A 15972-nucleotide genomic window follows, 5' to 3' on the forward strand; every position below is an offset into this window, starting at 1 on the left:
TGACACATCAAACAAAAATATCATATTGTATGATTTCTTGTATTGTGTTTCATCAAGACTGATGTTCACTCTTCAGCATCCTTCCCCTTTAAATTAATACAGAAGAGACAGTAAGAAGTCAGACTTTGTCAGAATGTTGTGTCAAGATACGAGACATAAGAAAATAATGGAAATCAATATACCCTGAAGATTTCACGGCTCTTGGCTCTCAGCTTGTTGACCTGCGACTCGGCAATGTCGGCTCTCTCCTGAGCCTCCTCCATCTCATGCTGAACCTTCCTGTACCTGGACAGGTGAGTGTTGGCCTGCTCCTCCTGGATACAACAAGGTTCAAGAACAGATCTCACCATTTGTATGATATGAAAACATCGCAGTCATTAAATCATGCTGTATCATGCTGTCAGTCCTGTGGTGTTAACTGCAGTTTAAGAAAGTGTCACCGGTGTAAAGCCTATATGTATCGCATGTGTCTAATATTTCACAAAGAGCACTCACAGCTTCCTCGGAGGTCCTCTTGTAGGATTTCACTTTGAGCTGGAGCTTGTCCACCAGATCCTGAAGTCTTACAATGTTCTTCTTGTCCTCCTCAGCCTACAGGCGGTACACAGTATAGTCTGTTTGATACTAAAACTACAAGGAGTATAATCATCCCTTCTTGTTTTATGAATATCTTCAAAACCACGTGAGAACATTCGGTACATTCGTATAGATCTTCCACAGCTGAAGACTGACAACATGGAGTAAAACCAAACAGGCTGCACATACTGAAGAGATGAATGAATGCACAACAGCAGGGAAATGTGCATAATTTCACTTTTACCATTTGCAGAATGAACACTGTCATGTCTGTCAATCAAGCTGCCTGAGTGTTCATACAAGAGTTCCTCCTTTTTCCAGTTTTTCACAGTGAAAATGTGAAAACACCTCTACAAATGTCACACATGTAGCATTCTAATGATAAGTACATAAATGTGTGTATTAATAGTGGCAACAGTAGAATGTTTATCATTAGCTTTGGTCTACTCTACAGTATATCATTTCAGTATGTCAAGCACTGTTGGAGTGTCAGACATACTGTATGATGGTGATTCATGCCCTCTAGGGGTTTGAAACACATTCTGCACCCAGCTGCTCAAATTACTGGAAATCTTCAGAAAAATATTATAATATGATAATAACCAGGTGTTAAATTAAGTTTCCAGGTGCACAATATAATATTAATGTTGTGGTTCTCTTTACCTGATAAGTCAGTTCCTTCACTCTGCGTTCATACTTGCGGACACCTTTCACAGCTTCAGCGCCACGTCTCTGCTCAGCGTCAACCTCAGCTTCCAGCTCTCGAATCTTAACAATAAGAAGTACAGATTTTAGGACTCAATATGTTTTAACAGGGCAGTGATATGATGAAACTTTTTTGGGGGGGGTTTGCTCAAAAAGGGCGACAGTTTCCTTCATCTCAACCGTGGTTTAATTTCATATCCAAAGTGCGGGAATACAGAACAAAATGAAGCAAGTGAACCTACTCTAGACTCCAGTTTCTGGAGCTGCTTCTTGCCACCCTTCATGGCCAGATTCTCAGCTTCATCCAGACGATGCTGCAGGTCCTTCACTGTCACCTCCAGGTTCTTCTTCATCCTCTCCAAATGAGAGCTGGTGTCCTGCTCCTTCTTCAGCTCCTCCGCCATCATGGCAGCCTACACATGGAGTCATTTTAAGAAGGCCGATAAGCAAAATGTTAATTGTCACCCAAATATAAAACAAAAGAGTTGATTTACTATAGAGCACAATTTAGCTATAAATATCAAACAATGCACATGGACACATGGGATTATAATGTCCATAAAGGTTAATGTCATAAAATGTTTTGTCACACACAGATTTCGGTAAAATGTATTGATCATTAGTTGTTGCCTGAGTCCAATTTTCAAGTTATTTCATTGTTATTGTTTAGTTTAACAAGAGCAAACACTGTAAATGTACTTCTTGCCTACCAGAGATTCCTGACTGTAAACCAGAAAATCTTATATTCAGTTTGAATGAACAAACTTCTTGAAAAAAAAACCCAACAATCTGTTAATCTGTTACAGCTCCTCCTTGCTGTTACTATGGTTACCCAACCAAGCTGCACTGACCATTGCTATATGAATAGCCATAGTTTCCAACATCTCTTCCATTGCACAGTTGGAGGCAACCTGAGATGTTTTTCCCCCATTACACAAAATTATATGTATATATTCTACTTTATTTAAAATTTGTCAGGGGATCAATTTAAACCAGCGTGCTACTGGCTGCTCTGCACCGGAATGATTCAAGCAGATAACTTAGGTTGGTAATCTGTTGGACCCACGAGCAAATGAGCAGTCGGGTTTACAAAGAATGAAGCAGACTGTATGTAGGTGCAGGCTGAAGTATCCTGTCACACTGAAGACAGATGACTCACATCAGTGATGGCCTTCTTGGCTTTTTCTTCAGCATTTCTTGCTTCCTGGACAGCATCTTCCACTTCACCTTGGATTTGGACAAAGTCAGCTTCCAACTTCCTTTTAGTGTTTAGAAGATTTGTATTCTAAAAGAAAAGACAAAATTAAGTTGTTTTTTTTATATTTACAAAAATATGCTGTATTTCTGTACTTGTAAAATATATTTATAGTACCTGCGAGTGCAGCAGCCCCACACGCTCACTGGCATCAACCAGCTCCTGTTCAGCCAATTTGCGGCTTCTCTCTGTCTGCTCCAGAGCAGCTCTCAGCTCCTCGATCTCAGCCACCATCAGGATGTTCCTGCGCTCCACAATGGCAACCTGCTCTTTCAGGTCTGCCTGATCTCTCAGAGCTTCATCAAGGTGCAGCTGGGCATCCTGAATTCAAGATATGAGCTCTGTTTAGCAATTTACATGATATACTGTAGCTGCTTTGATGCATATTTATGTGTTTATCCATATTTATGTCTGACCTTAAGATGTCCCTGGACGTTTCGCAGCTGTTTCTGGGCTTCAACAGCCTGGCGGTTGGCATGGCTCAGCTGAATCTCCATCTCGTTGAGGTCTCCCTCCATCTTCTTCTTGATTCTCAGGGCATCATTCCTGCTCCTGATCTCAGCGTCCAAAGTGCTCTGCATGGTTTCAATCACTCTCTGACTGTTCCTCTTCACCTGTTCGATCTCCTCATCCTTCTCTGCGATTTTCCTGTCAATTTCATTTTTCACTTGGGTGAGCTCCAACTGAATACGGAGGATCTTCGATTCTTCGTGCTCCAGTGTAGCCTGCGAAATGAAAAAGTAAAGGAGAAATTTTGTGAATTGAAGCATCAAGTATCCATCAAGGTGGATGTACTGTATACTCCAGCTCCTCATGTGTGTTCTCCTTTGCTACTGTACCTCTGCCTCCTCTAGAGCTGTTTGGATTTCTGATTTCTCAATCTCCACTATCTTTTTCCCTTTTTCCAGCTCATGAATCGTCTTTCCTGATTCCCCAATAACTTCAGTCAAATCAGTGATTTCCTCTGTTGAGAAAAAGAAAAAAAAACTCAAGAAATTCACATTAATACATTAATTCTTTAATAACACAGTAGTTAAGCATTATAATCATTGTGTTCAGTTTGTTTAGTAAGAACCAGCCAGTCACACAAGCCCAAACTTCAATATTCATGTTTAAAAAAACTATTTCGCTCACATTAATTTCCATATGCTGCAGGGTTTTGTTTTCCCACAATGTAAGTGTAACATATTTGGTAAAGAATGTATTTTGTAGCATTGTATACTTTATAATGAATTTCCTTGATATTTAAAGTGGATAATTTTTCGAAAAAAAGAACACAATAACAAACGAGATTTGTCTTACGTTGCAGGTTCTTGTTCTCCCTCTTCAGGGTGTCCAGGTGGTCCAGAGCTTCTTCATAGGAGTTTTTCATTTTGAAAATCTCAGTGCTGAGAGAACGAGCCTCCTTCAGAGATCCCTCCAGCTCTGCCTGGCTCTCCTCATACTTCTGCTTCCACTCAGCAAGAACCTGAACATTTAACAAACAAATGAGTATCTTCTGTCACCTCATGTAGAATGTTTATACAACAATATCTGACCTTGTCAAAGTTCCTTTGCTTCTTGTCGAGGGTAGCAGCGAGAGCATTAGCTCTCTCTACATCAATCATCAGGTCTTCCACTTCACCCTGCAGTCTCTGTTTTGTCTTTTCCAGGGAGGCGCATTTTGCGTTCACAGCCTCGATGGATTCCTCTGCATCCTGAAGACGTTGGGCAAGCTTTTTCCTGCAAAGACACATCAACTTGTTTCATGATGATTTACAGAATCAGTGCATGTGGAAACCACGAGACTTCAGGACCGTTCATTACTTTGCCTCCTCAAGCTCCTCAGTGCGCTGAATGGCATCGGTCTCGTATTTGGTTCTCCATTGGGCCACCTCGCTGTTGGCCTTGGACATTGCACGCTGCAGCTCAGACTTGGCTTCCTGCTCCTCCTCATACTGCTCTCTGAGCAGGTCGCAGTCATGACGAGCTGACTGAACAGAATGAGCCAGGGCGTTCTTGGCCTGATAATGACATAACACAAAATGTGGCAAATTAATTCTAATAAATACATTAGAGCTTTAATGGCTACATTTAACAAGACAACAGCCTAAAGCAGTACCTTAATCTCTTCCTCAAGGTGCTTTTTGAGCTCCTCAATCTGATGAATATAAGCCTGTTTGCCCCTTGTCAGCTGTGAAACAAGAGAATCCTTTTCCTCCAACTGACGACCAAATTCGCCTGATTGGAATAAAGAGATATTATTTATTCAACATCTTAAGTAAGTGGCTTCTGCTACGTTATACAATATTTTATAAAACCATTTCTGATTCTGTTTTCATTGGTTTTAATCCCAGATGTTACACTCACTATTTTCAGTTGTCAGTCTTGCTCTTTGAACATTCATGTCGTTTAACTGACGCACGTGTTCTTCATGCTTGGACTTGAATTCACTTAGTTGATCCTCAAGGGTACGGCACATTTTCTCCAGGTTACCCTACAAACAAAAGTCAGTAAGATGTAACTATATTATATACTCATAATGCTTCTGTAGACAATAAAACATGGATTTGGGTATTTACTGTATAATTATTTAATCAAAAGAAACATTTGTAAATTTTACTTTTGATTTGGCAATGGACTCCATGTTGCTGCTGAGGTCATCAATCTCCATCTTGTATTCACTTTTCTCTTTCTCCAGTTTCTGTTTGACCCGCTGAAGGTTATCAATCTGTTCCCCCAGTTCTGCCGAACTGTCAGCCTGCTTCTTGCGGAGAGCTGCAGCGGTGGCCTCGTGCTGCAGGGTGGACTCTTCGAGATCACGACGCAGCTTCTGGAACTCGGCCTCACGCTTCTTGTTCATCTCAATTTGAACAGATGTTGCTCCACCAGCTTCTTCCAGTCTCTCACTGATCTCCTCGAGTTCCCTGGAGAGATCAGACCTCTGTTTCTCCACCTTGGCCCGAGCTGCCCGCTCAGACTCAATCTCTTCCTCCAGCTCCTCAATACGAGCCTGTGAAGCAAAAAAACACAAGTCATGTTTCAATGTACTGTACTGCTTTATTATAAATTTAATATTTTCCCTTAGAACTGATTTAGAGTAAGACACTTAATAGTCTCAATACTAATTAAATTCCTATAAAAGGACAACTTCACTTTTCTTTTCACTAATACTTGGTGTTATACTTTAATCATAAAGATGTAAATGAACCAAAATGTTAATGTTAGTGAGTGTTAAATGTCATTACATCCATCCGCTTTCTAATTGTTTTATGTAAATTAATAAAAACTATCCATAAGAAGGAAGAATACTACAAATAGATATTTTTGATTGAGACAAAATCACAAACATTCGACTCTCCATAAACCTCAGACACCCATTTACACTTTACCTGCAGTTCTTTGATTTTCTTATGAAGCTGAACCTCGAGTATTTGTTCATCTTCTATCTTGCTGAGAAGTTGGCTTATCTCAAAGTCCCTCCTTTAATCATAAATAAAATAAAAAATGTTAGAAGTACAGTGTCATTGTGGGAATTGTGGAGGCCATGAATTAAGTTCCCATTTTTACGTACTTCTTGATTTTCTCATCAGATTGCTGCTTGTCGTTCTCCAGATCCATTATGGATTCATGGGCCAGTTTCAGATCTCCTTCCAGCTTTCTTTTAGCTCGCTCAAGATCCATACGGAGCTTCCTCTCTTGCTCCAGGGAACCTTCAAGCTGTTTTAACCAAGATGAGGCATTATTTTTTGCTTTTAAAGTTTCAAGGGGAGTGAAATTATAGTCTGTTATTATTACATACATCATCCACTTGCTGTTCCAGCTTGGTCTTGGCCTTCGTCAGAGTGTTGACTTTGTCCTCCTCTGCCTGAAGATCATCAAGGGTCTGCTGATGGGCCTCTTGGAGAGCTTTCTTCTCTTTGGTCAACTTGGCAATGGTCTCATCTTGAGAAGTCATCTCTTCAACCAAATTTTTAACCTATATTGGCAATATTGTGAAGATCATTTAGAAGGGGTTGGTGTTCTCTGAAGAGTGGACTTTAAGGCCTTGTGAATAATACACCAACCTTGTTCTCAGTGGCATGTTTCTCCTTTTCCACTTTGGCCAGGGTCAGCTCCAAGTCGTCAATGTCTTTCTTCAACTCAGAGCACTCATCCTCCAGCTTCCGCTTCTTTGCAGTCAGCTCAGCATTGATTTCCTCCTCATCCTCCAGTCTCTCAGCCGCCTCTTTGGCTTTGGCCTCAAGCTGGATTTTTGCTTTAATGAGCCCCTCACACCTCTCCTCTGCATCAGCAAGGTTTTCACCTTCCTAGATTTGAAATGACATACAAGTAAAATATTATTTAGTTAATTGTAAAAACCTCTGTCACTGAAAAAGCAATTGCCTCTTTCTACTTAACGTACAGATGCAATTTGTAGCTGCAAGTCATTCTTCTCCTGCAGGAGAGTAACCATCTTCTCCTCCAGTTCTTTCTTCTTAGCCAGAGCCTTTGCTAGCTGCTCTTTGGTTTTTTCAAAGTCCTCCTTCATTTGGGCCATCTCTTTCTCAGTCTCTGCACTCTTCAGCAGAGGCTTAATCTTGAAGTAAAGCTTCATCCATGGCCATGTTTTGACATTCATGAATGAGCGGATGTTGTACTGGATGGAGTAAATAGCTTCCCTGGTGATACAAGACACAGAAAAGATTTGAGATTGAGTTAAATAGATTCTTATTGCTATAATATCAGGTGGTTTTAGCAGCTTCAAGTAAGGTGTGTTTGAGTGTGCCAAAAGGAGGAACAATCAGGCCATAGATGAACCCCAAACAATTTGTGTGTAGAAATGGATTTCTGGAGCATAAAAACATAGCATTGTGCAAACATGTTGTGGACAGTTTGACCTCTGTGGCCAAGTCTTCACAGAGGAACTCCTAGCCAGTGAATATAGCTCAGAATAAACTGTACACACTGGCAAACTCCCCTTTCTTGTCCCTACATTAAAGAGCTCAAACTAGGTCAGGGGAATGAAGAGGAGGCAGCCCACATGTGGAGGTCTCTCCAGGTTTTAAACAGATAATAAGGAAGGTACTTGCCCTCCAGTAGTCCAACCGAGTGCTTGTGGATACCATGGTGTGTGAGATACAGCACATGCAAGTATCCAATAATATATATTCTAATAGTTTTTCAATGAGCCTCTGCAACTCCAAGTGAAAAGTAAAAAAACTGTGAATGCAGTTTATGTGCAATAACTGTGAAGACTTAGTAAATATGTCCAAAATTATTTATATCACCCATCTAGATGCTCTGCAAAGCTAGAGGTGAAGAATCCCATGTCTCCCTGGATCTCATTAGGATGTCAGACACTGCTGCAGTACCAACTATACTGAACTGTGTTAAATATCAGCCAGGGGCAAACGCTTTGAACCAACTCTTCATTTCACCACATACTCGCTCAGGCCCACAACAGTGAGTCAGTCAACCAGCAGTAACTGCTATCTCCACTGTAGAAAAACAAAATCCACCATGCATTCAATTTTAGAAGGGCCTCTGAGCTTGCCACACTACCTGAAGAAAATAAATTAAACTTTGACAGTTATGTAATCACGAAAGTATGAAGAATGTGCTGATATGTCCAAACTACACAACATAACACAGACTAAATACAGTATTTTTTACAGTTTCAATATTTTTACTTCTGTCTTAGAATAAAAGTAATGATTTTGTGTAGAATGATACTGTATGATATGCTAAGTGAGATGTTGTATTATGTAATTTTACTTGGCAAGTAATTACTTAATTGCAAAGGTTTTCACAAAGTTACTCTTTTAATAGTTTGTCAGCCTTCTAGTATGAGTGCTGGACTATTATTTTCTCAGCTTTACATCATAAATATATATTAAATGTTTTTTTCTCCAATCTTTTAAAACTGTAGCTTTGCGTGGCATGATTGTTTTTTGGTATATTTTTGTCAATGTCCAGGCCATGAGCCGAAGAAAGTGAACAAACTATTACAGTCATGCTATCATACTTAAATCAGCAAATGAGCAAAAACATGTAACAGAAAGTCATGAGAGCTTCATTAAGTAGAATTGGGCCACGGATCATGAATCCACTGAGATACACTGAGAAGACGTGAGCTGTAGATTAATCCAAACCTGCACTGAAACACCTTACGATTACAGTACGAGAAAGTAATCAAACTGTATCAGACAGATTTATGAGAGCCATGTTGTTGGACAAATTTTGCCTGTTAATGAAACAGGTAATATGGATTTTTTGTTTTATCTGTCTTTTGCTGAAATAACCACAATATATTTGTAGTTTACAAAATAGTAAAGCTACCTTCGTGCCATCATCTTGACAAATTCTCGTCTCATGACGTAACCTCTGCAGAGAGCCTGAGTCATGGTCACCAGTTCAACCAATTTCTCATCTCTCATCTCCTCAAGCGTACCCAGCAGTCCAGCCTTGAAGAATACCTGTTGATAGATATTATAATGTTGAATTAATCTAAACATTTTTCTGTTTCACAAGGAGATCTCATTACTTCATGATTATACTTAAGTCTGTTCATTTACCTTGGTATGGCCAAATCTGTACTGTGTTCTGTCCACATTTATGGACTCCAGGAGTTTCTCTGAAGCCTTCTTGTTGTCGATGAACTGTCCCTCCGGAATGACACTAGCATTCAATACTTTGTATCTGAAAGAATATACTTGAATCAGATCAGTATGAAACAAAGTCATTGTGCTCATATGTGAACTACAGGAATAGCTACCTCTGCTTGAAGTCAGCATAGAGGATTCTGCTGGGGAAACCTTTCCTGCAGATCCTGATACCTTCCAGCACACCGTTACACCTCAGCTGGTGGATGACCAGGAAGTTCTCCATCAGACCTTAAACAGAAACAAGGACACCGAGTGTCATAGACATGAAGCTTCCCACACAGTTCAGTAGTACTGGAGAGAGGAGGTGTGTGAATGATCCTGGTTTAATGTGTCATCTAAAGACATTGTCCTGCTTTATGACAGCAACTGTGGGGAAGATGGGCATGTACAGCCCCAGTAAAAAGGTTGGACATGCTTTCTCATTCAAGTGAATGGAAAGGTGTGTCCAAACTTTTGACTGGTGCTGTACTTTATGAACATGAATGAATGAACAGTGAGTGAGGTATGGATTCATGAGGTGATGATCTACAAAATAACAGCATAAACCTCCTTCATGTGAATTTTTGAAAATGAGACTTGCTACTCTTCATGTAGACTCTGCACTTTTGTCAGTCAGTCAGACTTTTTTTTTTTTTTTTTTTGACCTACCTGGTGTTTTTGATTCATTGGGAATTAGACAGCGCACAAAATGTGGATGAGTGCTCCTCAAGTTGGTCATCAACTTGCCCAAGTTTTCCTGTTGAAGGACAAAACATTTATAATTTCTATTTTCCCAAAAGATGTTAACACTGACAGTACTGTACAATCAAATTAAAAGTCATACATATACAGTGCCAGTCAAAAGTTTGTACTGAATGCATGATTCTAGATTAGTGTTACAATGTCTTATTATGAGCAAGTTTTTCTAAATGACCATAAAAAGTATTTGTTAAAATAAAACTTACCCTGAAGAGAGCTGACACAGTCTGGAAAGAACCACCCTTCTTCTTGCCACCTTTCTTTGCACCTTTATCTGTAAATGCATTTACAGGGTCACATTTAGCAATTAGCTGAATTAATTATTTACAAGTATGATGGACTTGATGCTGCTAATTATATGTATTTTTATAGTTTTATCTGAAATAGTTCAATATATATCAATGTATAATGCCCCTGAGTTTCCTTGTTGTTCTTGTTGTAAGTAATCATATGACATTTTAATGGTGAAATTCCCTGAAAACTCTGTACAGTGGGTCAATATGTTAATATGACATGCATCCATTATACACCATACACATGTTCCATCTTACATGCTGTGTATTATAGCAAGAAAAAACGACCTTCTCCAGAGACATGAGACGCAAACAGCAAAACCACCAGCATCACTGAACACCAGAAACACACTTCAGTATTTCTTTTTCAAAATATGACCCTTACCATCCCCCGCGGCATGTGCCATATAGAGATGAGCCAGCAGTTTGACTGAAGACTTCTGGTAGAGCTGAACAACTGAGTCGTTCAGGGGGTCCTTGTTCTTGTCCAGCCAGCCATTGACGTTGTAATCAACAGTGCCGGCATAGTGCACCAGGGAGAAATGGGCCTCAGCTTTGCCTTTGCCAGGTTTTGGTTTCTGGAAGGGGGCACTTTTACCAAGATGCTGGTCATGCAGTTTGTTTTTGAAGGTGGCATCTGTAGCCTTGGGGACAATGCACTCCTCTTCAAGGATGGAGAAGATGCCCATTGGCTGAAATTGCATGTAAAATTGACTCATCATTGCATTAACACATTTCTCTAATGTATGTGTGCACAAGGTTTTCATGAAAATATGCCATTTACAACCTTACCTTCTCAATAAGCTCAATGCAGGCAGCCAAGTCCATGCCAAAGTCAATGAACTCCCACTCAATGCCCTCTTTCTTATACTCTTCTTGCTCCAGAACAAACATGTGGTGGTTGAAAAACTGTTGCAGTTTTTCATTGGTGAAGTTGATGCAAAGCTGCTCCAAGCTGTTGAACTTGAGGTAAGAGAGAAGATATGATGCCAATGATTTATTCTGCTGGTTCACACTGCATTACCAAGAGATATGTGCAGTTTACTTACATCAAAAATTTCAAACCCAGCAATATCCAGGACACCGATGAAGAACTGTCTCGGCTGTTTTGTGTCCAGCATCTCATTGATTCTGACAACCATCCACAAGAACATTTTCTCATAGGCAGACTTGGACAGAGCCATGACAGAATTATGCACCTAGATTTAAAGATTGAAAGAGTTGGAAATCGGGTTATATAAAAATACTACTGGTATTTTTATATTGAATAATGAAATGTTTTCATGAGCTAATATCTTTATATAAATTACCTGTGGCACAGTTTGACCTTTAACCACCATTTCATTGCCAACCTTGACTCTTGGGTAACATAAAGCCTTGAGCATATCAGCAGAGTTGAGACCCATGAGGTAGGCAATTTTATCAGCCTCTGATGAGAACAGAAAAGATTACCCATGACACAAAATGTTCCAAAGGTGACTGGTGCTGATTTGAGAATCTACAGTATTTTCTATCAAATGTATCCATCCTCTGTTACTTATCTGGGTCCACATCATGGTAACAACACGCTAAGCAGAGAACTTCTCTGTTGCCCCTTGCAACACCTTAGACACCTTACCTTTTACAGTGAGAGCACAACTGAATATAGGAACTCGGATGTCATAAGAAGATCCATTACAGTATGTTAGTAATGGTAAATTGGTTGGTTGCTGTATGAAATTGTGAATTTTACTTCAGCATTTACCCTCATTGCCATCAGGCTCAGCCTGCTCTTCACGCTGTTTCTGCTTGAACTTCATGTTTCCATGATGCACCACAGCTCCAGTCAGCTTGTAAATGCTTATCTTCTCCTCTGCAGTAAAGCCCAGGATATCAATGGCAGTCTGCAGAACAAATGGACAAAAACATAGATTTATTGTAATATGTTTGTCTTAGGTTATCTAAAACAGAGGGTGAGAGCTAAACTGAGGGTTTACTGTTATCAGTAGCTCTGAAAGAAAAACTCTTTGAGGTTTTAGATTTTGCAGTACAGTTTGTCAACTCACATCAGTGGCAATGAACTCTTCAATGTCATTGATACTCTTGACAGTGATTTCACCCTGACTGACCATTGGATAGTCGTAAGGGTTGGTGGTGATGAGGAGAGCCTCTGAAAAAGATTTATTTCACTTCAGTTTGCGGACTCAGGTGAAGCCTGTATTTATAGTACAAATACAACATTAACAGTACATCAAATGATATATAGTCAAACTGCTCACCAATCAGCTCAGGTTTGTGGCCTGTCATGAGCTGATAGAAGATGTGGTAACTTCTCTCAGCAGACAGCTGGAACGTCACTCGAGACTTCTCCAGCAGATCTATAAAACAAAGCAATAAGGTGGTTTACAGTTTGTCCTTTTATCAAACCTTCTGGATAATGAATGGCTGGAAGCTTACATGTTTCAATGTCAGCTGAGGCCAACTTTCCAGTTGATGCAAAATGGATTCTGATGAATTTACCCTAAAGAAGAATGTTGTTGTCAGTGTGGGCATATTTGAAACTCACTCTAATGGTGCACATGCCTCATACTCTATATCTTTACATTAATTTCTACCTCAAACTATATGGAAATATTTCAAGCCTTTCCTACCAACAGATTATTTAGTACTATACAGGCAAAATGCTGGTAACCAGAATGCTTTTAAATTTTGACTGCACTACATACTGTGATAGTGTGAAAACAAGCAAAAATATTAAAGGGTAGAGGACTAATGGATCATCTTAAAACAGACACTATTTTAAAGCAGAAGAATTTTATGAAACAAAACTTACAAAGCGGGATGAGTTGTCATTCCTCACAGTTTTGGCATTACCATAGGCCTCCAGCAGTGGGTTGGCTGCGATGATTTGATCTTCCAGCGACCCCTTCAAATGACGTTACATGACATGTGTTTGGGTCTTTTTGCGATTTCCATTTTCACAGATATCATACATATGTACCATGTATTATATATTACCTGCATTTTTCCAGGAGTTGGCTCAGATTTCTTCCCTCCAGCCACTGCGATTGTCGCAAAGTACTGGATGACACGTTTGGTGTTGACAGTCTTTCCTGCACCGGATTCTCCGCTACAATGCAGACAATTGACACATGACACATGAATTGGTGTAAGTCAGACATAATGTGGACCTCAGTCTGAGTTATGTCAATCCAAGTAAACTCTCTTTAGAACTGACTTACGTAATCAGGATTGACTGATTCTCCCGATCTGTTGAGAGAATGTAATATGAACATATCACATTATTTCATTCATTTTTCATAAAGAGTAATGTTGCATTATATTATTATATTACAGTAGTCACTCTGTTACTAAATGCCTGTGAGAACAAACTGCTGTGGAAGATATTTTTTAAAATTATGGCTCCATGTTGAGCCTCTATAGATTGTTGCTTACAAAAAGATTGATACCTTGGAGCATGAACTGATAGGCGTTATCAGAGATGGAAAAGATGTGGGGTGGTGCCTCAATCCTCTTTTTGCCTCTGTATCCTGATACAACCTTTGTGTCATACACTGGGAGCCACTTGTAGGGGTTCACAGTGACGCAGAACAACCCAGAGTAGGTCTGTTTTAAAAAGAGGACATCTATAAATGTCACCTTCATACATGTGATATACTGTATATACAGTATAACTGTATATTTAAATTGGTCTTACATAGATCATCCATGCTGCATAGCGCTCTTTGAGGTTATACAGCACAGCAGGCTCACTGAGGTGGGTCATCATGGCCATGTCCTCAATCTTATCGAACTTTGGAGGGTTCATGGGGAAGACTTCATCATCTTTTACAGTGAGGGTCTGCACCAAAGCAGTGAATGATTAGTACTGACAATCTGCAGCATCATTATGAAATAAATGTGAGGATATGTAGTTACTATTTTAGCTGTGTCTATTGTATTATATGTCAATGATCTACAGTACATACCTTCCCACCCTTAATTTCAACTGAAGCTTTGCCACCTTCTCTCTTCACAAGTTTCCCCTTGAGGTACATCTCGGCGGGTTCAGTCACAAAGTAAGCTGTTTTAGCATCGAAGGGAGTGTTTTGAGCTTCCATTCGTTCTCGTTCTGGCTTTCGGAGGTAAATGGCCGCCGGGCCAAAACACTCCATTTCCGGGTCACCCATGATGACTCTTTACTGCAAGGAAGTAAAAACAAGACAATAGTCATTCATTTTAAAAGCAAGGTAGGACAAGTCATGACTTCTACATTTCTGGGTCCCCACTCATGGTGCCTCTCTGAGTAAAAACAAAATAGAGAATGATAGCTTAAAATTAGACCCAATAAATAAAATAAAACTGCATGGTTTATAATATATCTTTCATTTAATTTCACGAGTTGTATGAATGCAATTTACCTTTTTGTTGCCAAGTGATACAGCTGCTGTGTGGATACTATAAAAAAAGTCAAATTAGAAATTGAAAAATGTGCAAGCTTTACTTAGACTTAAATCAGTAACTTTCTGCATGTTCAAGCAAATCTTGCAAAAGAACTGCTCTTGAGCCACAAATTAATTAAAATGACTGATCGCTGTGAAAGTGCGAGCGGAGTATAAGAATATGAGAAGACTCACCTTTGTTGGCAGCCTGTCAGTCCAAAACTTTTGAGGAGCCTCGGAGTGCTTCTTTTATACTGAGATCTCCAGCCTCCACGCTCCTCTTAAGGTCAATGAGCTTCTCTTGGAAGAATGGTATCAGATGTCCTCCCCACCTCATCATCACAACTGGTGTCACCGTATCCCATATAACAAAAAACAAACAAACGAAACACACACACACACATACAAACTGAAAAAATGTGAGATTATGACAAATTATGATTATATAATCAAATACCTCAATATATCATAGTTTGTGCATACATTTTTTTGCATAAATGAAAATAAGGAATTAAACTATTACCTGAAATCTGTATGTATGTATGCCAGAAAGTCTTATTCCAGGTTTGTGTTGTCCAGCTGTCCATCATAAAAGTCTCTTATACCATCAAACAGATATTTGGCAGTGACATTGTTTCAAAACATCTCTTGAGCATCGGGCCAAGTGTTTAGTTGAAGCTAATTTAAGATCCCATAATAGTCCATTATGCTGTTGTGCTTTCTCTCCAAAAGAAAGATGACACCTAAAACGCTGTGAAAGTATTCTCTTGTGGTGTGATTAAGTTGCAATAAAAGGTGATACTCAATATGTCTGGCTTTCCTTTACAGTCTTATTAGGAGCTAAAGCAAATATAGTGTCCAGCTCAGAAATACCTAAGCTATTACAATTGTTTACAAATGCTTTTGTTAATGACATGTCAGATGTATTTCAGCATCCTGTTACTAAACACCTAAAAAAAATGTCCAGGCTGGTTGGTTCAATCAGTATTGTGACTAGGTCATAAACTCAACAAGTTTAACTTAGATAGGTTCTGTTTCTTGGTAAGTAGAAGTCTAAAGAAGTTAGTTTATGTCTCCGTTCCTCTGGAGTTGATGGGTGCATGCTACTGGCACTGCTTATTGTTTGCTTCCTGTGGGGGCCTCTGATGCTACAAATGTTTGTGATGTACGTTTTGGAAAAATGTGGCACCAGAATGAGGTATGTGTAACCGTGTGTTTCATAGTATTTATAGTATTTATAGTAAAGACTTATAGTAAAAACTATAGTAAGGTGCAACATACTGGTTGCAATAGTTAGATGAACTAATGAACTTTGCAATTTCAGTTGTAACAAACATTATCTTTGAAAAATGGAAATA

At 39.4% G+C, this 15972-nt stretch overlaps 1 protein-coding gene across 1 annotated transcript; it reads right to left on the reverse strand.

Moving 5' to 3' along the window:
* LOC121893745 (myosin heavy chain, fast skeletal muscle-like) lies at window positions 1–14892 on the reverse strand. The gene is made up of 41 exons (XM_042405733.1): window positions 14810–14892; window positions 14594–14630; window positions 14162–14374; window positions 13891–14034; window positions 13643–13799; window positions 13415–13442; window positions 13191–13302; window positions 13006–13098; window positions 12630–12693; window positions 12452–12550; window positions 12239–12342; window positions 11938–12076; window positions 11504–11622; window positions 11243–11392; window positions 10986–11156; window positions 10573–10885; window positions 10107–10174; window positions 9811–9898; window positions 9273–9390; window positions 9073–9196; window positions 8837–8973; window positions 6921–7176; window positions 6583–6825; window positions 6318–6494; window positions 6090–6235; window positions 5908–5998; window positions 5139–5528; window positions 4886–5012; window positions 4638–4756; window positions 4343–4539; window positions 4075–4258; window positions 3839–4004; window positions 3376–3500; window positions 2953–3261; window positions 2654–2857; window positions 2441–2566; window positions 1524–1694; window positions 1240–1344; window positions 496–591; window positions 183–314; window positions 1–86 (listed from the first exon to the last, which is right to left on the reverse strand). Exons 3-41 carry the CDS (start codon window positions 14360–14362, stop codon window positions 66–68), a joined length of 5814 nt encoding a protein of 1937 aa, XP_042261667.1. The 5' UTR covers window positions 14363–14374; window positions 14594–14630; window positions 14810–14892; the 3' UTR covers window positions 1–65.
* Window positions 14893–15972: the final 1080 nt, after the last annotated feature.

This window comes from Thunnus maccoyii, chromosome 3, assembly GCF_910596095.1.
Source record: "Thunnus maccoyii chromosome 3, fThuMac1.1, whole genome shotgun sequence".
NCBI classification, from domain to species: domain Eukaryota; kingdom Metazoa; phylum Chordata; class Actinopteri; order Scombriformes; family Scombridae; genus Thunnus; species Thunnus maccoyii.

Excerpts from the sequence above, each read along its gene's own strand:
- LOC121893745 (XM_042405733.1), bottom strand. The coding sequence starts at position 14,362 with ATGGGTGACCCGGAAATGGAGTGTTTTGGCCCGGCGGCCATTTACCTC. Across the intron at positions 13,443-13,642 it reads CTATCAGTTCATGCTCCAAG|ATCGGGAGAATCAGTCAATC; the intron begins GTATCAATCTTT and ends TTCTCTCAACAG. Across the intron at positions 10,175-10,572 it reads TGCCGCGGGGGATGGTAAGG|ATAAAGGTGCAAAGAAAGGT; the intron begins GTCATATTTTGA and ends ATGCATTTACAG.